General features: G+C 40.6%; 1 protein-coding gene across 4 annotated transcripts in view; it reads right to left on the reverse strand.

Annotated features, from left to right (window-relative positions):
- The window catches only part of DNAJC6 (DnaJ heat shock protein family (Hsp40) member C6), a 155185-nt gene that overhangs the window by 87122 nt on the left and 42029 nt on the right, over positions 1-26034 (reverse strand). Inside the window, exon 1 of one of the 4 annotated variants that reach the window (XM_023210139.2) lies at positions 13935-14330. The exons of 2 other annotated variants lie outside the window; for them this stretch is intronic. In XM_023210139.2, the coding sequence (XP_023065907.1) occupies positions 13935-14127 (193 nt within the window). In that variant the 5' untranslated portion in view covers positions 14128-14330. Of the gene's footprint in view, positions 1-13934; positions 14340-26034 lie in introns of those variants that run through there. One more of the 4 variants, XM_023210148.2, reaches the window with a different exon arrangement.

A 26034-nucleotide genomic window follows, 5' to 3' on the forward strand; every position in this document is an offset into this window, starting at 1 on the left:
AAGGAAGGAAGGAAGGAAGGAAGGAAGGAAGGAAGGAAGGAAGGAAGGAAGGAAGGAATAAATTAGTCTGTTTTCACATTGCTATAAAGAACTATCTGAGCCTGGGTAATTTATGAAGAAAAGAAGTTTAATTGACTCACAGTTCCACAGGCTTAACAGGAAGCATGACTAGGAGGCCTCAGGAAACTTGAAATCACGGCAAAAGGTGAAGGGGAAGCAAGACACATCTTACACGGTGGCAGGAGAAAGTGAGAAAGAAAGTGCCACATTTTAAAACCATCAGTTCTCACTCACTATCACAGGAACAGCAAGGGAGAAAGCTGACCCCATGATCCAATCATTTCCCACCAGGCCCCTCCTCCGACAAATGGGGATTACAATTCGAGATGAGATTTGAGTGAGGACACAAAGCCAAACAATATTAAGAGGCATTATCTGTTTTACAAAGGTGGAAACTGAGGTGCAGAGAATTTAAATTATTTGCCCAAGGTGACAAAGCTAGACAGCCATGTTAAAAATTTGAACCTAGAACAACCACTGGCTCCAATTCCAATGCTTTCTCCACTCCTGTACTGCAGTATTCTACAAGAAAACTAGTAGCTATAATCAATGAAAAGCCAAAACAGTAATAAAATTTTCTCATTCACACTTTATCCATGAGACAAACAGGTATATCCTAAATGTTAACAATGGTTATTCATGGGAAAAAAGTTTATCGGTTATTTTTATTTTGTGTGTGTGTTTTCTGCATTTTCCAAATTGTTTTGCCTTGAATATGTATTGCCTACCTAATAAAAAGTTATTCAAATTAATTTCTGAAAACAAAAATTATTCACAGAAATATCAATCTTTAATGTCAGTTTCAAGTAAACCATTATCACTTCTCACAATATGAGTCTACAAAAGATTAAGAAGTTTGTCAGTACTCAGCTTTGACAAGAACGTGGGAAAACAGGTAGTCTCATATACTGTTAGAAACTTAAACAGCCGGGCACGGTGGCTCATGCCTGTAATCCCAGTAGTTTGGGAGGCCAAGGCGGGCAGATCACCTGAGGTCGGGAGTTCGAGATCATCCTGGCCAACATGGTGAAACCTCATCTCTACTAAAAATACAAAAATTAGCTGGGCATGGTGGCGCATGTCTGTAGTCCCAGCTACTTGGGAGACTGAGGCAGGAGAATCGCTTGAACCCAGGAGGCGGAGGTTGCAGTGAGCCCAGACCACGCCATTGCACTCCAGCCTGGGCAACAAGAACGAAACTCCATCTCAAAAAAAAAGAAAAAAGAAACTTAAGTTAGTGCAAGGTTCTTAGAAACAATGCAGGATCTATCATAATGTGAAATGCATAAGTTCTTTCTCTCAGTAATTCCACTTCTAGGAATTTTTCCTACAGGTATACCACATATACAATATACAAAAATACATGCTCAAAGATATTTACTCCCTATTAATAGAGGAATTGGGACAGTGGAATTCAAAACAATCATTAGAGAAAATAAGGTACATCTTTAGGTACTAGTATAGAAAGTTATCTATAACAATGTTAAATAATACATCACATTATATAATAGCATGTATAGATGGATTCTAGGATAGCCAAGTGTGTCATTCTATATATGATTGGATGTATATATATGTGAGTATGTAGGATCCATGTCTGTGTGAGAACCTAGAGAGAAAAAAATGGATTTTTATTTTCATTTTTATACTACTCTCTGAATTGTTTTAAATATTCTTTTTGTTAACACGTATCACTGCTATAAACTAAAATAGGTTTGGGGGGTTTAGTTTTTACAAGCCAAGAGGTCTGCCTTTCATGCAATGGCTTGAAAACAAAGCAAAACATAAAATAGAGCTGTCTTCTGTTATAACTGCAAATGCTCACAAAACGAGGCAGTGTGTGAAAGTTTCCCAGCCTCTGTGTGCCAATGAGAGGCATAATGGAGACAGTTCTCTCCTGGCACATTCAGAGACAAAGCCAGGCTCCTATCTCTGTTAGGAGATTTGAATGGCTGAATTTTAAGACCAATAATACAGTAAAATCCTGCTATACTTTCAAGGCAATCTAAACCAATTTCCCTAGCAATTAAAACACAACTTTTCCTGTCCTATCCCTCCAACTTGTCTCTTCCTAAAGTAGCTGATATATCTTGGCTACAGGGTGCCCAAGATGTCAATTCCTCTTTTGAAAATCTCTCTCTCATGCCCCAATATGGCAGAAGACCTGAGTTCTGCTGCTAGTTGCACTGTGTATAAGCTCATTGAACCAACTGAACCTTCTCTCAGAACATTTTGTTAATACCACCTACTTCGCTGGATCACTGTAAGATCTGCATATGATAGAGCATAACAAAGCATGTTGCTGGTAGGGGATGTTGATAATGGGAGAGGCGATACATGTGTAGGGGCAGGGATATAGGGGAAATCTTTGTACCTTCCTCTCAATTTTGCTGTGAACCTAAAACTGCTCTTTAAAAAAAAAAAAAAAAAAAAAACAGTCTTAAAAAAATTAAATTTAGGCTGAGTGTAGTGGCTCACACCTGTAATCCCTATATTTTGGGAGGCCAAAGCAGGAGGATTGCTTGAGACCAAGAGTTGAAGACCAACCTGGGCAACATAGCAAGACCCTGAGTCTACAAAAAACTTTAAAAATTAGCCGTGCATGGTGATGTGTGCCTGTAGTCCCAGCTACTTGGAAGGCTGAGGCAGAAGACTTGTTTGAGCTCAGGAATTCGAGGAAGCAGTGAGCTATGATTGCACCACTGCATTCCAGCCAGCTTGGGCAACAGAGCAAGACCCTGTCTTAAATAAATAAATATATGTTTAAAAGGCTGACCCTTAGTGTTGAACAGTAGAATTGCTGACCTCGTCTATGATGTAGAAATCCTGCCTACCATGTGGAATGCCTAGGAAGCCACCTCAAACTCTCTCTATGCAAGCAGCCAAATGGTCTCTTAAAAACTCAAACCCCATTTGTGGCCATTCCCTCCTAGTTCACTAAGGGCCAATTATATCAGGTACACGCTCCTTTCTACAAAGCTATCCCCCTTCTCCAGGTTTTTGCATTTGCTGTACCTTGAATTTGAAATGCTCTACACTCCACTCTTTTTTCCTGCTTGTTTCTGTTTCTTCAGGTGTCAGCTCAAACATTATCTCCTCAGAAGGGCCTTTCTTGACCACCCCCTGGAAGATAGTTCTCCCCATCCTACTACCATCCTGAGCTATTCACTGCTTGCTCTAGCCCTCCATAGCATTTAGCATACCATAGAACCACTCATCTTTGTTCACTGGTCATGCACAATAATCTAAACTCATAAGTGCCAAGGTCTTATCTATCTCATCCTCTACTGTATCCCCCATGACTAGAACAGTGGCAGCACAGAGTAGGCAGCCAAGAGACATTTATGCAATGAATGAATGAAGAGTACCAACTGCAAATGCATTCATTTACATTCTCACATTTCACTGTGCCTATGTAAAAGGCAGGGTCAGTATGATTTTTCTCATTTGAATGACTTGCCCAAGGTCACAGCTTGTAAATGACAAAGTCAGAGCTTACATGTAGAGTTCCTGACTCATAATTCCCTAATACTCCCACTGCTCAACAGCCTCCACTAATTTAGACATGGAAGGGTTGAAAATAGAGCAATATATCTAGGCTTCAGCAACAGGGAAGGAGAAGAGAAAGATCTGCTTTCCTGCAGAGGTAAAGTAAGAGAGACAGAGGGGAAGAAATGGTGAGCTATTATCTTATACTCTCGGGCTGTGAATTAGTAAAATTCATTCCTTCATCTGAATGAAATGCAGCTACCTCTGGTACTGCAACTCATGAAACCTCTCATCGCTAAGTCACAGTATGGAAGGAACACTTTGCTGATAGAAGCAGCAAGTGAAATTTTAGGTAAGCCAGATGCAATTGCCTAAATTGGAAAGTGACACCAGTCTTCATGCCTTTTGAGCCACATGCCACAGACTGAGAGCTAAGTCACACGCATACACATACCCCAAAACTACAGTCATCCACACATGGCATGGGGCTCCACGTCTCCCAAGCATGCTGACTCACTGACTAGACAGAAGGGGAGGAGAAAAGAGAAGAGGGGAGCAGAAGAGTAGAAGAGGCAAAGAGAAGAGAGAGGGATAAGGAAGTTGAAGATGGGTGGGAAAGAGAAAGAGAAGGACAAAAGAAGAGAAGAAAGACTGCAAAAGAGGAAGAAACTAAAATAAGAATAAGGGTCAGGGAAAAATGAAGACTATTAGCTGCTAAGATTTTTGCTCTAATGCCCAAGTGGCCAAATGCTAATACAAGACAGTCCTTGAGAATTTCTGAGGTCAGGGTTTTGTTTTGTTTTGTTTTTTTCAGAGAATTCTGAAAAGAAAATTCTGGTTTCAATAATCATCTTCCAAGTTTCTCAGGTTTTTGATTATTCTTGCTGTGCCTCCATCACCAAGCAAGGAACCAGAGCCTAGGGCTCTCCCAGTGAGAAGGGGCCACCCGACACGACACCGACACCGACACCGTCCTGGCCTCAGGCCTCAGGTCTGGACTCAGCCCAGAGCCACAGAGCTTCAGCTCTAGCATTTCTGCCCATTAGCTTACTCTTCCTCCAGGCAAACACAAGGCCTGCTCCTGCCTCTCACCCCTCCACAACACTCCCCTGGGCATCTGCACAGCCTAATGGGCAGTCTACCAAAAAGCTGAAAGCCTGGTGAAAGCTTGTGCCAAGCTAACAGTATCCTCAGTCCTTCCACAAGTATGTTCATGGTGAGCTTGCAGCAGAGAAAAACAGTTGGTCACATTTTCCACATCTGGCTGAGACTGGAAATACTACCTTCTCTCCTGCTGCCATCCAGGCATCTCCTATACCTCACATCACACCACTGGTCGGTTGTCAGTCTGTCATTCACCTGTGCAATGCTTCCCCAGGCTGCCTTTTTTCCCCGTGTCACTGACACTGCCCTGGCTAGGACCTTCATTGTTTCTCAGGTCATCAGCTAAACTGCCATTTGATTGTTCTCCTGGTCCCCCATTGGCATGCTGTGTCTTCCAGCACACCCCTCCCCTTCCTCCTAAATCAAACATGCTTGGGGTCCAGGAATCTGTGTTTTCTTTTCCTTTTTTCCCTTCAACTTTTATTTTAAGTTCTGGGGAACATGTGCAGGATGTGCAGGTTTGTTACACAGATAAACATTTGCCATGATGGTTTGCTGCACAGATCAACCCATCACCTAGGTATTCAGCCCAGTATCCATTAGCTATTCTTCCTGATGCTCTCCTTCCCCCTGCCCCACCCCAGGCCCCTACAGCCCCAGTGTGTGTTGTTCCCTGCCATGTGTCCATGTGTTCTCATCTTCAGCTCCCGCTTATAAGTGAGAACATGCAGTGTTTGGTTTTCTGTTCCTGCATTAGCTTGCTGAGTATAACAGCTTCCAGCTCCATCCATGTCCCTGCAAAGGACATGATTGCGTTCCTTTTTATGTCTGCATAGTAGGGAATCTGTTTACTCAGGTAAATCTGATGCAGTCAGAGCACAGTTGGGAATCACCGGCGGGGGGCGGGGGGATTCATCCTTCACACAGCTGTAAATTATCTCCAGGATTCACATTTTGCTCTCTTTTCCCTGGGGCTGCAGTATGACTTTTGTAGGCCCTAGGCATTTTTACCTTCATGGACCTATTCCTCTATTAACAGGAAAAAATATATATATATATATTTTAATGACTGCATTTGAATAAAGGTGAATTCATTATTGTTATACTCATTTATTTTATTCTGATTTTTAAAGGCAATTAAAATGTAAACATTTTTTGGACCCTAAAATTATTGTGGTTCCTAGACACTGTGCCTACTAGATAAGTCAGCCCTACCTCACCCCTGTCCACAAATCTTCAGTGGCCTCCCAATGCCTGCAGAATGAAGTCCAACCTCCTCAAGCAGACTCACCCTAACCTGGGTCTTATCTTCCCAGCACCATCTGCTATAGCACCTCCCACCCATCTGGGCTCCAGCTTCAAGCCTAAATGCAATTCTCTCAACATACCATGCACTATGATGCCACTGTGCATTAGCCCAAAGCCGAAAACAAGTTTTCTTTCCTTCTTTCCGTACAGATTTCTGGCTCAAATATCAGCTTCCACCATGGCCTTCCTTAGTCTTCCGGGTTAAAATTATGGCTCCTTCTTCTGTGCCCCTATTGCACTTTATATAGCTATTATTATACTATTTATTCACCCTGCCTTTTGTCAAATATCTCCAATTCTAATTGCACTTTTTTCACAGATAACACTTCTAAAATCAGGAAGTGGCTTACAATGTATGCCAAACACACGTGCCAGCTATCAGGTAGAGTACTACACCACAATACACCAACAGTTAATTTTCTGCACGTGCAAACTAAACACTGCACAGGAGGCACTGGCTCATCCGGTTGCTTCCTTGGTGGTGATATTTGCACTGTTAATACCACATTTCAATTTTAATTTAAAGTTTCTATCTCTAGCACTTTTAAAACTATGTTCTGGTGTATTCTTGAAATAAAAAGATATTTTTTGCATCTAGACTATGGCCCATGACATCTCAGATAAAGTAACTAAAGGTAGTAGAAATTGCCAGATTCCTTTGCACATGTTATGGAACTTCCTAATTCTTAGACCGTGAAGAACTTCTCCTCAGATACTGAGCTACTCTGTCAAAGCTTCCAAGTAAATTTCAGGAATAGCTGTTTAATATAAAAGAACTGTAATTTAGTTTTTTCAGAGTTACATATTTCGCAACAAGGAAATGCACAATCTAAACTCCAGGATTCTTCATCCATCTCAAACATAGCTTTTTTCCAAAAGGAGTTCAAGATGGTGAGCACAGATTTAAAAAAGCAGTAAGTTAGCACTAAGCTTATATACAACTGCAGACGGCCAAAGATGATACAAAGAACTTTTAATATTAAACCTGAAAATGGCTAAGATTAAAACGTAATGATATCGATTAAGAAATAGACAGATCTATAGATAAAAGTCATCTATTGTCAGTTCATTAAAAGAATTGTATACATTTTGAGTTCCCTTTTTTGGCTAAAAAAGTTACCTTTATGATGAATCATATGGTAGATTGTATTTGTTGGTCGAAAAAGCACAATCTTTTGGTAAGCTAATTCTTTCTTGACATGTCTATATTAGAAAACTGTTAAGGGTCTAGGCTATACGTTAACCATCTTTCTTTCACTTCCAGTGTCTTTACATATGAAAAAATGCTCATTACTGAATTGGTCTAGCTTTTGACCAATAGTTACATTTCTCTCAAACCTGGCCTCATTTCTGTTAAAACCTAGCTGTATGCTTATTTTTAGATTTGGATGGGCATATTTCATTATAAATGCCCTTTTAAAAATTCAAAATCCGTTCATGCTTTTGTGCATTCAACAAGTATTTATCAGACTCCTAATAAATGCCAAGCAATGACAAGACTACAAAGGCAAATAAGACCCAGTCTTGCTCTGAACTTTACTTACAGACTGAAGGGACAGACAGGCCAGGCAGCATATCACAACTCAATGTGATGAGAGCTGTGATAGGGAAGTAAAGGCTGCTGAGGAGCATGGAGAATGACCATTGCGTGCAGCTTGGGATTAAGGAATACTTAAACTAAACCCTGAAGAATGAATAGGAGATAATCTGGAAAAGTGGGCATCTAGGGGTCTATGGGATAAGTTGGCCTCAGTTGAGGGAAGAGTGTATGCAAAAACATAAAGATGGAGGTGCAGACTGGGGAGGGGATCTACCAGTGGAGAGACAACAAGTTTTGTTGGGCCAGCTTTCAGAGGTGCCACAAACGGCTTCTGATGTCCTGTTAAGAATATCCTGGACTTTATCCTAAGAGCAGTGGGGATCCATTTTCATTTGCAAGCTATTTTTCCAAAAACACATAATGCTTCATCAATTATATTGTTCTCTGAGTGCTGTGTCAAGTCTTAATCAGTTTTATTCAATGCTGTTTTTGCTCTGTCTTCATTTCCAGTGTTTTTAAATTATTTATATTTAAGTGAAGAAAACATATTTGTACTTTCACAGGATTAAAAAACAACTGAACTCGTTTTGGTTCTCTCAATCACTCCTATTTTTCCTTGCCTCAGAGAAAGAAGCAAATAAAAAAAAATTCACTACTAAATTCTTCATTTGCAATCATATGGGCCTTTCTCTATGGCATTTTACTCAATATAGACTAAGTAGAGCCTGTGTAACCTCACGCAACTTGCTTAACCTCTCTGTGCCTTAGTTAACTATAAGACGACAGTTAATATCACCTACCTTATAGGATTCTTATGAGGGTTAAATATGATACCATATGCACAGTGTTTAGCATAATCTCTGAATTATAATAATTAAATTGTAGCTATTTTTGTCACTAAGCATTATTGAACAATGTACATATATGTACATGGTTAAACTTTGAATTTGTATTTTATTATAATTCTAATGGCATACATATACATATATGTATAAAGCATATATATTTACACACACTTATGTTGTATGTTGAAAGTCTTTCCAGAAACTTTTAGTAGGAGTTATCTCTGAGGCAAGGACCTAAAGGATCAGGGAGGAGAGAGAGCACTTTATTTTTCTCATTTTATTCCTTTCTATAATCTCTAATTCTTTTTTAACCTTTTATAATAAAATTTGGTGAAAACTCCTGTTGTGCAAAATCAAAAAAAAAAAAAAAAAAAAAACATTATTCTCAAAGCTTAGGATAATTATATGGAAATTATTTTATATAAAGAAAAAAGGGTATAGAACTTAGGTTTGCTTGGTCTAGGAAAGAGGAAAATTAAGACTAAGGGAGAATTAGTATCTGTTCTCAGAAATCGGTTGTCTGAGGGCTACCATGTGAAAGAAGGATTGGATATAATTTGTATCTAGAGAACAGAAAGGCTGATTTTGCCCAAATAGAAAGAACTCTGCACTGATGAGAACAGTTCAAAGATACTACCCCAGTGGCAAAAGCTCCATCACAGAAAGTGTCCACCATTGGCTACCTGGCCAACTTTCTGAGATTTGGTTCCAGGGATTCCCCTTCCAAATCTGTGAAATCTGGCAGTCTCCAAGCATTTGAAATTTGAAACTTAGATTGAGGTATCTTATTCTGTTATCCAGTAACTGGCGCATTTTTAAATGATTATCCAGAAACATCCAAACTATACCCACACATTAAATAAGTTACATAAATTGGCTGGGCATGGTGGTTCACGCCTGTAATCCCAGCAGTTTGGGAGGCCAAGGCAGGCAGATCACCTGAGGTCAGGAGTTCAAGACCAACCTGGCCGACATGGCAAAACTCTGTCTCTACTAAAAATACAAAAATTAGCCTGGCTGGTCGTGGGTGCCTGTAATTCCAGTTACTCAGGAGGCTTAGGCAGGGAAATCGCTTGAACTAGAAGGCAGAGTTTGCAGTGAGCCGAGATCATGCCACTGCACTCTAGCTTGGGCAACAGGGTGAGACTCTGTCTTAAAAAATAAATAAATAAATAAATAATAAGTTATATAAATCAACTTTGCCTCCAACCTACAAGACCTTTCAATGGGCAGGTACTCTTAAGAAAGGATTATTAGTACTTATAAGTTTATTATACTTCCATGAAGCACACAGTCATCCAAACACATATCTCATAATGTTGAAACCTGGTTCAAAATGTGGATGCTGTGTTTAAACACTAACTAAAATAAAATTTGTTAAAGGCAATTTTTGTTTCCAACCAGATGCACACTACATGGTATTTTAGCATTGTTCATTATCTTTATTCTTTAAAAAGTATTAATATCTGTTTCTAGATTTTTACTGGACTACTCTTTTTCAGCTTGTCATTATGAACTTGGTAAATTAAGCCCAATATTGGAACACATTCGCAGCTCAATATTGAAAGTTCTACTTTCGTGTTTCTACTTGCCCTGAAAAGTAGGAAGAGAAATAGGGGGTTTTCAGCTAATGAATTGGGGTAGTGCAGTGCCTTTGAGATATGACAGGATGACCTTTAAATGATGGCCTTTTCTAGAGAATAATTTGAATGAAGAGAAAGTGAGCCAGGGAAGGCAGAGAGCTCTGGAAGTCACAACTGGCTAGGAGACTGCTCTGGTATCTACCACTTGAGAGGCTGCTGACTTAGAAAGCCATTACATTTCTCTGAACATCTGACCCTCTTTTATCTAAAAACAGGGGGGAAATCAAAGTAGATAAAATTGTTTCCATTTCAAAATCAGTTGATATTGTGCCTACCCAAAAGCTTAGTTCAATGGGGAAAAACTCAAACCTTTGAGTCAGAAGAAGACCTAAGTCTGGTTGTCATTATCTTTTCTACCTTTGACAGATCTCCTACCACCTCTGAGAATAAGTTTCTTCATATGATAAATTGAAAGGGCAAGATACAAAGTAAAGAAAAACTGCAAATGTATTTTTATATTGTTTTCAGCCTCAACTAATGATCTGTGGTAAGAATAGTTATTATGATTCCACTTTTATAAGTGGGAACAGGCCAGGCATGGTGGTTCATGCCTGTAATCCCAGCACTTTGGGAGGGAGGCCGAGGGGAGTGGATTGCTTGAGCCCAGGAGTTTGAGACCAGCCTGGGCAACATGGCAAAAATCCCACCTCTACAAAGAAAAAAAAAATTAGCCAGGCATAGTGGTTCATGCCTGTAGTCCCAGCTACTCAGGAGGCTGAGGCAGGAGGGTCGTTTGAGCCCAGGAGGTCCAGACTGCAGTGAGCCATGATCACACCACTGCACTCCAGCCTGGGCCAATGGAGCAAGACCCTGTAATCACAGCACTTTGGGAGGCTTAGGCAGGCAGATCACTTAAGACCAGGAGTTCAAGATCAGCCTGGCCAACATGGTGAGAGCCCGTCTCTACTAAAAATACAAAAATTAGCCGGGTAGGGTGGTGCACGCCTGTAATCCCAGCTACTTGAGAGGCTGAAACACAAGAATTGTCTGAACCGGGGAGGTGGAGGCTGCAGTAAGCTGAGATCGCACCACTGCACTCCAGCCTGGGTGACAGAGCTATCTGTCTAGAAAAGAAAAGAAAAGGATTACTAGGTTTTTCAATGAGTAACAATAATGCAGAGGTTTGATGCCAAGTCTCCAAGCACAGACAAATGCTGCTTCCCTAACCTATTTAATAAAATTCTGGGGAAATGAAATAAGAGAACTGTCCAAATGTTCTATTATAAACAGTCTTACAAGTTTAAGGTATTATTAAGACTAAGCTTTAAATTATCTAGAGAGATATCAACATATTTTTTTCCACTCATTAACATTTTTATCAGAGCAAAAGTCCCATAAACCACTGATCCTATTCAGCATGTCACAGTATAATCAGTTGAACAATTGGCAGATTACTGCCGCTTTCGAAATGATACATGAGCTTAATTAGATATACTAAACAACTGAATACATTTACACTGCACAGGCCACACTTTGAGGATCTCAGAAGAAAGAACTATAATTAGGCAAGACAGATATAGTTGTACTAGTAAAAGAATCCTACTCTTAGAGTCCAATCCTTCATTCAAACCAAACAAATCACTCTCAGTTGAAAATATGCATCGAAGTCATCGTAAGATACCCTGTACTTCTACAACAAAGCCACAACATCCCCCTAACAAAATATAGGAGTGAACGGTGGATAAGGGGAGGAGAAAAGGAATCCCTGCAGCCTCTTCACACAATGCCTCTTTGATCAAGTTTAAGAATCAATTCCTGGCAATAGCACTTTAGAGATAACAATATTCTTAATGAAACACTTTCCCACCACAACAGGTTATTAAAGCAATCCAATATTCTTCTCTCCACCTATTAAAAAACTCTGATTTAGTGAAAAAGACAATCCTCAAAAATCCAGGACTTACCATAGGCTGCTCTGTGTTACAGTTACTTGCCCCCACTGACAGTCCCCTAGAGGCCAGAAGGATCTCATTCACTACTGTGTCCCTCACAGTGCTTGGCAAATAGCTGTGCTCAGAAAATGTATCTTGAATTTATTCTACAATGTAACATATTTCAAAAACCAATTTCAACTCTTAAAAAAATAATCTCTATGAAAAAAGGAAAACACATGAATTTCATATTTCTTTCATTTTCTTGAAGTGAGGCTCTTTCACACTCATTTGGAATGTGTTTGTTTTCATTGCAATTGTTTACATGCTCACTACATGTAAACATTATTATGGTGGCATCATTCAGAGAACATGAATCTTTTTAAGATTTAAAGGAGATTACATCCAGTCAAAAGATGGATTACACTTCGATATATCACAGATATGAAAAAACATAAATTGAATAACCACATACAACATCAATTAAAAAAAGTCCTGCCTGGGTGCAGTGGCTCATGCCTGTAATCCCAGCACTTTGGGAGGCTGAGGCAGACAGATCACCTGAGGTTAGGAGTGCAAGACCAGCCTGGCCTACATGGCGAAACCCCATCTCTACTAAAAGTACAAAAATTAACTGGGCATGGTGGCGGGTGCCTGTAATCCCAGCTACTCAGGAGGCTGATGCAGGAGAATCGCTTGAACCCGGGAAACAGAGTTTGCAGTATGCAGAGTTCACACCCCTGCACTCCAGCCTGAGCAACAGAGCAAGACTCCATCTCAAAAAAAAAAAAAAAAGTCCTGAAACCATCAATCCCTTGGGGATCATTTCAGTTTTATTTAAAATGGTCTAAGAGAATGTCCCATCAATATCGTGGTTAACTTCAATAAGAGCCTGAATGAGTAGAATTTGCTTTCAGTCCAGGACATTTGAGCATCTGTGGACAATATTTCATCCCACTTTGGGACAAGGAAAATAGAAAATGATAGCCCAAGGAGAGCCATTACACAATTAAAATAAACAAGCATTTGTTTGCAAAGCAGCACATTTAAATTCAGCCTGATTTCATTACTGTTCATATGACCCCATATGAATCTTTCCTCTGGAATCCTCAGTTGTCCAGTATTAAAGTTACCAATGTAGAAGCAACCACTGAGGACTTCAATTATAAATATCTCTGTAAACAATTCTCCGAACCTGATTTCCTGCAGAGGTAAGCAAATAGCTATAATAATACTCCTAGTCCAACATGGATATATTAAATGACTGTTTTGCTATTAAAATCGCAAATGCCAACAGCAGTTTCAAGAGAGGACTCTAACTTGCCAAAACGTTTTATAAAAGACAGTTGCAAGCCCAGATACAAAGTTTAGAGGAATTTCCATTGTCCCTACATGTAAAGGTTTATGAAATCTGTACGCTCAATGCAAAAGGATAAACAAGATCAAAGCCAACACACGAAATAAATTTAATTGTGCAAACAGCAAAAGCTGTTTTAGTAAAAGAGCTCTAGATCCCAGGTTAAAAACTGCAGGAAAAAGGTAACATTAACCCTAGCAGACGGCTGAGGTAAGATGTGGCAGAGCTTTGCAGAATTGCAAATAGCGTCGGCATTGCAAGAATAACAACTGGAATAAATACCGTCTGCATGCTGCAAAAACAATCAACGCACTTGCTCCTTCACCTCTCCCCCTCATCCAGCTGGGCAGTGAAAGCAGCTGCCTCTCCCAGCCTTCCTCCCAAGCTGTTCTTCGCCCCACCCGCTCCCCTCTCTTCTCCACCCCTCCCCTCCTCCTTCCCTCCCCCTCCCCGCCCCCAGTTGCCGTATTCAGCAGTCTAGAGAGATTAGGAGGAGCTCGCTACAGTCTCTGGGCCTCAGGACTGATCTAACGTTTTCTAGCTCCCTGGATGAGAGAATTAGAGACTCGACACCCAGGTGGGATTAGAAGCCTTCGCCTCCAGCCCGGCTCTCTGGCAAACCGGGGCTGGGGGCCCCGGGGGGCCTCGGGCCGGACGACTGGGAGGCTCTGGAGGCCGCGCCGGGCTCAGCGTTGCGCTCCCCGCGGGCAGCGCTACCTGAGCTGTCCATGGTGCTGGCGCGGTCCGGAGGCTGCCGGGCGGGACTCCGCGCCGCTGCCCCGGCGTTCACTCTCTGCTTGCCGCCAACCCCGCCGCTTCCCGCACTTAAGTCCCCGCTACTGTCCACCAGCTGCAAAGATTCATAACCATCGTTGCTGGTCTTTTTCCGGTAGCTCCCGAGGAGGCTCATGGGCAAGCCCGAAGAAGAGAGAAAATAATCAACCTGGGAAACGAAGGGGGAGATGGAAGGTGGAAAGGGCTGAAGAAGGAATTCAAAAAAAAAAAAAAATCAAGTGCCCGACATGACGCAAAGAGGAGGGAAAAGAAGGAGCGGCCACCGGAGAGGAGCTTCGCCGGGCGAGGCGAAGCCGCCGCCCTGAGCAGAGCTCGGCTTGGGGCGCCGGCAGAAGGGAGGGAGGGAAAGAGACGCGGGCGGGCGGGCGGGCGGGGGCGCGCGTCCTCGGGGCCAACGCCGCGGAGCCGCCCGGCCCCGCCGAGCTCTGGGCCCCAAGCCAGCACCTCCTGGCTGAGGAGTGCCCGGAAGCGATCCTATAGGTGTCGCCGCGTCGCCCTGCCGCGCAGCAGGGCAGCGCCAAAGCCGCTGGCCCGCGGGGAGGGAAGGAAAGGGAGGTAGGAGGGGAGGGGAGGTTCGTGAGGAGGGGGGTTGAAGGCGGGAAACGGGGCGGGGTGGTCGGGGGAGGGGACTACTACGACGAGGGTTGGGAGGGTGTGTTCGCACGCGTGTGGCAGAGAAGAAAGGGGCGAGGTATCTCGGCCTGCGAAGCTTTGAGGACCGGGGGTCTTGTGGTAAAATACAAATACACCCATTTCATGCAACTTAGCCTGTTTTCACCGGAAGATTCCGCCAAAGCCACCAGGACGGTAACCGTCCTAGAGAATTGACTTGTAACTCAATTCAACAGAAAAAGAAAGGATATTAAGTGCCAGAATATATCTATGCTAGGATATAAAGGAAGAGCAATATTTTGCACATTCTCCAGAATAGGGATGATCCCTACAGGAGATATCAAAGAGTTGGATATTCTAATACTAGGAGGCAGCGTCCATTGTGCCTAGTGAGCAGATGGGACTGTTTAGAACTCTTTGTTGAGCAAATAAACTAAGGAGAAGGCAAGGTTAAGTCCGATGCAATTTCAGATCTGCCACCATTTACCTTAGGACCTGGAGAAAAGACTATTATCAGTTAGCTAGCTTGAAGGCCTGCTTGGGAAGCAAGATAGACGAGGATTTTTTTTCCCATCCTCTAGCCTCACCCCTTATTTTTCTTTCATAATTCTGGCCAAAGAAAGCAGTCACTCATAATCAGAAGAGAATTTATCATGAAGTTAATTAAGCTGTGTACCTAATTTTATATTTGTCATTGTGTATTCTTAAAAGAAGATTCCAACATTGTATAAGTTCTGGACCTTAACAAAACCTGGATAAACTCTGGTAAGTCTTAAAATGTAATTATCAGATGTTTATTTTCACCTAAAATAATAAGATTTTGAGGATTGCTCATTCTCATCAACTTAGGTCAAGATAGTAAAAATCTTGGTTAAAAACTATCATTTTCTCTACCAAAACTTGGAGGGACTAAGTGAGGAGCCTGTCAAAAGTCATTTGACAGAGTTTCCTCACCAAAACAAGAAAAAAGTACATGCATGTAAAATGTTACTTGAGCCCATACACAAAGCCAGCTGTGCTTTCTTCTCATCTTACATGGTTTTCTCTTGCTGTCTTCATTTCAATCACCTAAGGACACAAAATCAAACAATAGCATCTAAGAGACTTCAGTCCAGATCATTTGGGTCTCAGAAGGTTTCCTGGAAGCTCTAGCTCTACACAGGTCTACATAAAATAAATTGGACTAAGAGACATTCTCCTATACAAGGATCACCTAAACACAGATTCTTGTAGGAAGAGCATGAATCAGAGGAAGTCCAAAGAAATGTTTTCTAAATCCTTCCAGTCCTTCTGGAGAAACCTAAACTTCCTGGCCAGCTGCTTTCCCAACTGCATTCTTTGATGAAGGTATGGTGTGACCTGAATTGCAAATCAGAGTTAATGCTCATTTATAACAAAATCAAACAACCTAAATGGTGGCAGGAAAAACTGCAATAAAAATTTTAAAACAAATTTTTATACTTTCAATTTTCCAAATCTGTCAGATTGAACTATTTTAGTTACTTGATTAAATAATTCTGTAAAGTCTAGTAAATCTTTTCCCATAACATCTTAAATAATCTTCCTCTGTACTTTTTCTTTTAATTCATTACTGACACACAGGGAGAGTAAATACCTAGTGTTCATCATATGCCCTGACAAATGTTGGACTGTAATCATTGGATTAATAGAATTTAGAACCAGCCTGAGTGACAGATTGAGACCCTGTCTCAAAAATAAATAAATAAAGAGAGGATCATTTTTGAAAAGTGAAAATTATTATTTTCAAAAAGAGCACTTTCAGTTATTTTTGCTCAATTTCAACTTGCAGACATATTGCTGAAATAAATTACAGATGAGACATATATGCCTTTGTGTTTTTCAATATCTATCTCTGGAGTTTGCAAGTGTAAAGAAAAATATGAATGGGCTATAAGAATTTTATTTTTATCTTTACACTTAATATAAATAAAGTCAATCAGGATAACTATTAATAATCCTACAAAATTGAAGATACAAGGAGCATATTAAGGCAGGAAAATACAATAACTAGGAATAACTAGGTTAATTTACAACAGCCTAAAAACTAGGGCTTGGGCCTAAATTTGGATATGCACCAATTTCAACATTAAAATTTTCTTTACTGTGCTAAAGATCAAATTCATATACTTATCAATGAATATCTCACTGTTCTACTCCATAAAGCAAGCATGAGTAATTATATAGAATTAGATTAGTACCTAACATATGTATATGTGTGTGTGTGTGTACCTAACATAGTTAGGTATGTTATATGTTAGGTATATACATGTTAGTACCTAACATATATATATGTGTGTGTGTGTGTGTGTATATATATAGAGAGAGAGAAAGAGAGTAGTACTTAACAATTGTTCTCTATTACTATTATTGGTCTGTCTTGGGTGCAGCTCTATGCTCAGTGCCTGGCAGTCTTAGTTTTTCCCATGGGAAGAGCTCAATAAAGGCTAAGTATTATTTTTTCCAGGGATATCCTAATGGAAAATTGTCTTTGTAATTTTGAATGAGAATTTGGGCTTAAGGGAGGTGGCACTGGTCAAACCCAAGGTGAACATTTAGAGCCTAACTCTTGGTTTTCCAAACTCAAGATTACTTCATAATTTATCTCAAAAATACTACATCATACATGAGACAACGGCAAAGGATAAGATGCCCTCTTTTGGGGAGAGCAATCATTCCCTTTGTCTTTTCTCTTGCTGCCTTCAGATGCTTTATTAATTTGATGAAGATTAGTCACACTGAGGAATATTGAGGAACCAGGCTCTATTCCACCCTATACACACCTCATTTCAAATGCTGTCCTGTCAAAGCGAATGCCACATCACTTTTGGGGTGGGCTAAGAGATCAAGGTATGTATGCCATGACCTATGTAGGATTTTGATCTGTGATTTTCATTTCCAGGGAATATAAAACATTGATTAAGATTGAAGTTGCTGGCTAGGCACCGTGGCTCACACCTGTGGTCCTGGCACTTTGGGAGGCCAAGGTGGGCAGATCACAAGGTCAGGAGATTGAGACCATCCTGGCTAACACGGCGAAACCCTGTATCTACTAAAAATACAAAAAATTAGCTGGGCGTGGTGGCAGGTGCCTGTAGTCCCAGCTACTCGGGAGGCTGAGGCAAGAGAATTGCTTGAACCCGGGAGGTGGAGCTTGCAGTGAGCCAACAAAGCGAGACTCTGTCTCAAAAAAACAAAAAGAAGTTGCCTATGATTGATTCTTAGTTCCAATGACTCTTGGCTCTCTGACTTTGGGCAAGTTACTTAACCTCTCTGCCTCACTTTTCTCCTCTGTAAAGTGAGGATTACAGTAATGCCATCATAATAATATAATAGTGAGAAGTAAATTAGTTCCTAACATATAGTAAGTGCATAACATACGCTATCTATTATTACTATCATTCCACTTCTTTTTAAAATGTCACTTTTTCAAAAATGCAACTTCCTATCTATAAAATTAAGCTAAAATCTGCCCAGCTTACCTAAGAGATTTGTTATCATTATGACATATGATAACATAAAAGCACTTTGTATAATGTGAACTGATTGTTCTGCCTTGAGTTACTAAATATTCACATGTATGTATTTCCTATTGGATTTGGACTCTTTGAGGGCAAAAATCCATATTTTGTTCATGTTTTTGTCCCCCATGACACTCCAAAGAGCACCTCACTTTCATTAGATATTGAGTAAATATCTACTGAATTAATGAACAAACAAAAATGTCATGGCATTACCTAGTCCAGTGATTTAAACTATATGCTGTAGCCGATGAGTAAATTATAAAGCATTTTCATAAAAATGAAATAGGTTGGAAAACATCAGAGTTTGGAACACAGTAAGAAATTGTTTCTTAAAATATTGTTTTGGGTTTGTGTGATATGTATGAGTGTGTGTATGTTTCTGCTCAGGAATGATATAAATGTATTTCTCATTGTGTGTCCTGATAAATGTTTGAATGTCTATGTTATGGGACAATCTCTGGTACTAAGAGGTTCTAGTGTTCCCAATTATGAACATCCTATACACTGTGACATCTGAATTCATTTGGCTTGGACCACAAAGAGTTTTGGCTAAGCAGACAGTAAATGAAGCCAGAGCTTCTACTCTGTTTTCTCTGTTACAAATATATTATGATCAGGTTTCTAAAATGCAGCTCTTCAATTTTCTGTCTTAACAAACATAAATCAATACACAGTATTGAAACTTACTTTTGCAATGTGCCTGAGGGCCCTAATCCAGATTATCTCCTTATTGAACAAGGCCTGTAGATATACACAGTGCAAGGCACTCAAACTGGGGAACATCAAGCTATTTCTGACTCCCAGACATGTTTTGTCATCCTGTACTTCTTAAAATGAAAAACATTTTAGTTTAGATACCTTTACAGAGGGTATATAGGCTCCAGTCTGAGGGTCATAGTTCACTACTACTTCCCAAGGTAGAATACTCAGCCTCCTCCATCATTCCTACTACCAATTAGCCCTTGCAGGCATTTGAGTTTGAGACCTGCAGTGCAGTGGCAAAAGCTTAAGGAGAAGTACCACCAAGAAAGATGCCAAAAGACACATCTTTAGGCCACAGTCCAGAAGAAAGTGGAACAGACTGAGAATCCTCTCCTGACTCTGCTCTTAATCAGCAGGGTGGCCTTGATCCATTCTCCTTCTCTCAGCAGTAAAATCGAAGATGTTGAATTGCATGGTTCTCTTTAGTTCTCAAAACTTTAGTTGTCATTTCCTTCTCTCCTCCAAATGATGTCCACAGGGGAAAACCATAGGCATTTAAATGCTACAGTTTGCTGTGTCCCAATTAATCAAGGTTTTGTTGTAGAAATGCATGCATAAATAGTAGCAGCTGTCAAGAGCAACATATAAAGCAACACATGAAAGAAGAGGAGGTATGCTGGAAAAAATCGGCTGAGCTGATGGATGACATTTAACCGAAGAAAACCTGAACTATTCCTATAATGTTTCTTAGGAGTGGGGATATCTGTTCTTGGTGCCTGAGGGGGTTCTGAGTCTTATTAGAAAACAGGACAAATTTCCCAAGTAGGGCATTTTTTTTTTTAAAGATAATTCAATATCATGAAACCTGTGTTTCCTTGAAGCTCTAATAGTAATAAAAATAACTGCCATTGATTATTTATCATTTGCCAAGTGCCTTACCTACCTTAAATCTACAGATTCTATTCTTATTTTGAGGCAGACATGGAGAGGTTAAGTAACTGGCCCAGGGTTACACAACCATCAGTTAGAATTCAAACTTCCATCTTTCTGATCATGCTTTGGCCACTGCGGCAGCCTAAAGAGGCAATTCCACTAATCAAAGTGAAAGCTGAAGGACATTTAGGTCATTCCTTAGATCTGACCTGCCTTACTAAGTGTGGTCAGTGGAAAATGGTTTGGGCAACTTATGAAAATTGCCCTTGGCAACCTCCCCCATGGCAGGTTCTGCTCAGTGAAACCTGAAAGTTTTCAATTAATGTAGCCTCCCAATAAGCAATCCTGTTTTGTAAACATTGCTTAAAAGACTTTTTATGTTGTACTCCTAAAAAAATGGAACTTTGCTATTCTTGGACATTTAAAATCACTAGAAGGGGAAAAAAATTCTCATTAAAAGCAAGCTCCTAACTAAAAAAAAAAAAAAAAAAAAAAAGTTTGACCTCTATTGTGTTTGCACACGTAGATGTATAGAACTAGGTGCGTCTGTAGATTAAAGAGACATCAAGGTATGGCAGAAAAACCACCAGCTTTTGGGGGAAAATTCCAACTGTGTTTGCTTGTAAACGTGGATGTGTATAAATATGTGTGTGTGTAGATTAAACAGACATCAAGGCATGGCAGAAAAACTACTAGCTTTTGGAGGAAAATTACAACTATGTTTGAGTCCTAGACTTGTTATATGCAGTTTCCTATAATCTGCTTAACCACTCAGCCACATTCCCTTTCTATGCAGTGGAGGAAACTACCTGTCCTTCCACACACAAAGAATCAAATAAGGCTGGGCGCAGTGGCTCGCGCATGTAATCCCAGCACTTTGGGAGGCTTAGGCAGGCAGATCACCTGAGGTTGGGAGTTTGAGACCAGCCTGGCCAACATGGTGAAACCCCATCTGTACTAAAAAAATAAAAATAAAAATAAAATAAAATAAAAAATAGCCAGGCATGGTGGCATAAGTCTGTAGCTCCAGCTATTTGGGATGCTGAGGCAGGAGAATCACTTGAACCCGGGAGGCAGAGGTTGCAGTGAGCTGATATCATGCCACTGCACTCCAGCCTGGGTAACAGAGGGAGACTCAGTCTCAAAAAAAAAGAAAAGAATCAAATGAGGCACATGGAAGCACATAATAAACACTAAAGCCCTATTTAAATACTGCATTTTATCAAATCTAAGAAACTATCCATTTTAAGTCACAACATAAGAAAAATATGCTACTAAAGAAAGTATGACATACTATCAATCTTAAGATACCTCAAGATTTCTTAATGTTAATGTTAATATGTTAAAAAAACTTTTATAATTATGTAACAAATGTTATTATTTGACTGTATATTAGTCTGAGAATATATTTGTCAATTTATAATTCATATGTTTTGAGCAACTCTGGCAGGTGAAGACAATACCCATCATGTTTTACCAGGTCTAGCACAGTGCCTGCCAAGTAACAGGTGCTCAGTAAGTATCTGCTAATTGAATGAAAATACCAAAAAAGTTTATTTTGGAAGCCATCTTTAGTTTACAGGAAAAATTGCTCTGGTTTCTTTAATGAGCTCACTTAAAAAACACATTTCCATTTGGTAACATTTAACTTATCCTTGACTTTTCAAGGACATGCTCATAGTATGTTTGCCTTAGTTCATTTTGTGCTGCTATAATAGAATACAGGAGACTGGGTAATTTACAAAGAGCAGAGATTTATTTCTTACAGTTTCTGGGGCCAGGAAGTCCAAGATCAAGGAGCCTACATCTGGTGAGGGCCTTCGTGCTGCATCATCCCATGATAGAAGGCAGAAGGGCAAGAGAGGATGAGAAAGCAAGAGAGAGCAAGGGGGTTGAGGGGGAGGCAAACTCACTTTTATCAAGAGTGCACTCCCATAGTAATGGCATTAATCCATTCATGAGGGTGGAGCCCTCATGGCCTAATCAACTGTTAATGGCACCACCTCTTATTACTGTCAGAATGGCAATTAAATTTCAGTATGAGTTGTGGAGGGGATATTCAAACCATAGCAATGTTATACTGTGATATATATATATTTTATATATATGTATATAAAATCCACAGTTCCTGGCTCATAACTCCCATAACCCTTGACAAAGTAAACAAAATCTCTCTCTCTCTTTCTCTCTCTCTCTTTTTCTCTCTCTCTCTCTCTTTCTGAAGTTCTCCCTCCCTACTTTCACCTGTCCAAGGCAGGACTCTTTTTTTTTTTTTTTTTTTTTTTTTTTTGAGACGGAGTCTCGCTCTGTCGCCCAGACTGGAGTGCAGTGGCCGGATCTCAGCTCACTGCAAGCTCCGCCTCCCGGGTTTACGCCATTCTCCTGCCTCAGCCTCCCGAGTAACTGGGACTACAGGCGCCTGCTACCTCGCCCAGCTAGTTTTTTGTATTTTTTTTTAGTAGAGAGGGGGTTTCACCGCATTAGCCAGGATGGTCTCGATCTCCTGACCTCGTGATCCGCCCGTCTCGGCCTCCCAAAGTGCTGGGATTACAGGCTTAAGCCACCGCACCCGGCCTAAGGCAGGACTCTTATCTGATCGTGGGTCATAAGACCCTTATCCCAGAGGGTGTCCTGCCCCATCACTGAGGGAAGAAATGCTGCACAGAGAAGGCAAATAGAGTCTAAAAAGGCCTTAACGGGTTTAGATCATATACTTTTTGTCCATGAATCACATTTTAACACAGTTGTCCAAGCTTCAATCATGCCTACCCAATGAAGTCTTCATACAAGGCCCAAGAGGACAAGGTTTGGGGACCTTCCAGATAGCTAAGTGGAGGTTCCTGGAGGATGGTGCACCCAGAGAAGGCATGGCAGCTCAGCATCCCTTTCCCTGTATCTTTGTAATGTGTATTATAACCCAATAAACGTGTTTCCCTGAGTTCTGTGAGCCACTCCAGCAAATTAATCAACTCAAAGAGGGGATCACAGGAACCCAAACTTGAAGCTGGTCGATGAGAAGTTTTAGAGGCCCAGACTTGCAACTGGTGTCTGAAAGTGGAGGTGGTAGGTTGGGAGAGCAGTTATGGGGACTGTGTCAGTGGTACCTGATGCTATCTCCTGGTAGATAGTTTCAGAATTGGAGGACACGCAGCTGGTGTCCACTGCAGAATTGATTGTTTGTTTGTGGAGGAAAAAGTACCCATTTGGTCACAGAAGCCTTTAATCTGCTTTGATTGTTGTTGTGAGAAAATAAGAAAAAGCACTTTGAGTGTGTTTTTCCACACACAGATACGCCTACATTACTGTTTCAAGAGTAACTCATGGAAGCATCAGTCCTTTTCATATGTCATTTTACAAGTAGGAAAACGTCAGCTTCTCAAGTGAGCTGAAGACTATGATGGGCTGGTTCTGTGATCAACTGCTCTCAGTCTTGAAGGAAACACTGAAAATTTTTGTGTAGTAAGTAGTTCCCCGAAGTCAGCTGCAAACCAACACTGAAGTAAAAGTTTTCCTAAATCCTGGCTAGCCCCATGTTTGGCCCTGAGCCCATTACGTGTGATTTTATGTTCAAGATCCTTAAAATCTGGATGCTTCTTTTTGTAACTCCATTGTGCCTAACAGGATACTGGGCCATAGGGCATGTAGAACTTGGGGCAAATCCTCTATGATGGTGATGCAGAAGGCAGTCACTACCCCAGACACAGGTGGAACAAATTCTTGGGATGCTGAGTCTCCAGAGCACCAAATCACTGCTGCTCACTTGACCACATCTAATTAGAGGGAAGGGACTAGCATTTTCTGAACAGTAAACTAAGTGCATTGGTTTTTCATGTATTTATCCATTCGAATGTGAAAGGTTTCATGAGAAGGATTACCACACCCAAAGAGATTAAAACCCTAGAATGCAGCTGAGTGTGGGCTAAGCAGTGATTGCTAGTGATCCTCAATATTGCTCTCCATCTTCTATGATTCCATGCCCTTTAGCTGGGCATGTGGCCACATAGTATAAATATTTTTCAGTCTCTTTCATGTCTTGGACCTGCCACATGCAAGTTTTCTATAATCCAGTAGGTGCATACATAGGACTAAGTTGTAGCCATTGTAATTATAAGCAAAAATATGTGCAATTTCTGGTATGGATCCTTAAAAGGGAGGGTAGGTGGTATGTCCTTCCAATCCTTTTCTTTCTTCTAGTTGGAATATGGAGCTCCAGCAGGTACTTGGACCATGAGTTAAACTTGCGGGTGGAAGACATTCACAATGAAGCAGTAAAACAGAAGAACTCCGAGCTCCAGAGAGCCCTAGCAACCCTAGACTGATTATCTCTAGATTACTTAGAGGTGAGAGAAAAACAAGGTACTTAGTTATTATTTTGCCACTGTTATTTTGCTTTTTTCTGTTATGTGCATCCAAACTAACTGAGGTACAAACTGCCACCATTGAACCACTGGATTTCAGATTTTTTTCTTTTTGCTTTTTTTTTTTTTTTTTTTAAACAGAGTTTTCACACTCTTGTTGCCCAGGCTGGAGCACAGTGGCACAATCTCAGCTCACCTCCTGGGTTCAAGCAGTTCTACTGCCTCAGCCTCCCAAGTGACTGGGATTACAAGCACACACCATCATGCCCAGCTAATTCTTTTGTGTTTTTAATAGAGACGGGGTTTCACCATGTTGGCCAGGCTGGTCTCGAACTCTTGACCTCAGGTGATCCACCTGCCTCGGCCTCCCAAAGTGCTGGGATTAAGGCATGAGCCCCTGTGCCCGGACACTTTCAGATATTGATTTACAACAATATTTACTAGGAATTACATGTTCATGTGGTCATGGACAAATTTGGTAACTTCTCTAAGCCTCTGTTTTCTCATCCATAAAATACTAATAAAAACAGGGTAGTTATTAAAATTGCATAACATAAAGCACATAGAGAGCTTAGCATAATGCCTGGCATATAGTGAGGGTTCAATGAATGCTATCTATTGTGTTATTTGTTGTCATTGTCCTTCAACATAGCTGAGTCTATTGTGTCTGACTCCAAAGCCAGTGATCACTCCATCTCATCCTGCTATCCAAGGGCTGCCTTTCAGGACGGACCCAGCCCAGAGATGTGGACCCCTGACTCTGTTATCAGTGAACTCCCTAGTACAGCTATCCCTTCCTTTGGGTGTAATTCTCTTTCTTTGATCTACCTGCATGATCTCAATACAGTCTAGAATATTTTAAGCCATCAAAGGTGATACAGAGCTTAAAGCAAAATGTCAGTGTTATGACACAGTGGTTCTAAGACTATTAGCTTCAATATGGCCAAATGAGAGAGTCTGACTCATTTTCTACTTGTGCTAAAAGTAAACTTAGGTAATAAGTGGGGGCATTTTTATTTTATTATTCTATCTTTTTACTTTCTATTAGGGAAATTTTCAAACATATTCAAAAGTAGGGAAAATCATATGATGGACTCTGTATGTATCACTCAGCATCAACACTTACCAAGTTGGTCCACTTCTCCATTATCCGGGAAAGACACTGGTGTTGTTGCTGACATCCCTATCCAGGACAATAACTATCATGGCTCTCAGTGCCTTGATGTAACCTGGGATGTGTGGCCTTCTGGCCAAGCATCTGTGATTTCATATTGTTGGAGCATTCATTATATCCCTGGGGGTTGCAGCTCTCTGTAAGTTTGCTGTGGCCTGACCAAGAAAGAAGGCATATGCAGATTTCTACAGAAATTATAATTGCAGATTTCTATAGAAATTACAATTCCAGTAAAGAATTTGAGATGAGGAAGGCTAATATCTCTCAGAGTACAAAGTGATTTTGGAACATAAAGTATTTATTTGGGTTGAATTACATAGAAGTTTGTCACTGTACCTGTGTTCCTGAACTACTTGTGAAACATGAATATGCGGGCTAAGAAATTGTTTATCACAATAAATAATTAACAAACACTTCGAACGGTAAAAAAAAAAAAAAAAAGTCATGGTCAGTCTTTTTTCATATGTATAGACCCCTAACTACTACTGTTAAGCAAATTCCAGACTTCATAATTTGGGGGGAGTAACGATCAGATTTCATCTGTACTAGAATCGTGGCAAAGTACCATTCCACCTGCTTGCTGAGAAGCCAAAGCTGTTCCCTAACCAGTTTCTCTTCAGGAGACTGTCAAAGGAAAATGCATGCCTTCCCATTTCCTTTTTTTCCAGTAAAAACAATGTATCATTCATTCAGCTTCTTGT

The sequence above is a fragment of the Piliocolobus tephrosceles genome, chromosome 1, assembly GCF_002776525.5.
Source record: "Piliocolobus tephrosceles isolate RC106 chromosome 1, ASM277652v3, whole genome shotgun sequence".
NCBI lineage: Eukaryota > Metazoa > Chordata > Mammalia > Primates > Cercopithecidae > Piliocolobus > Piliocolobus tephrosceles.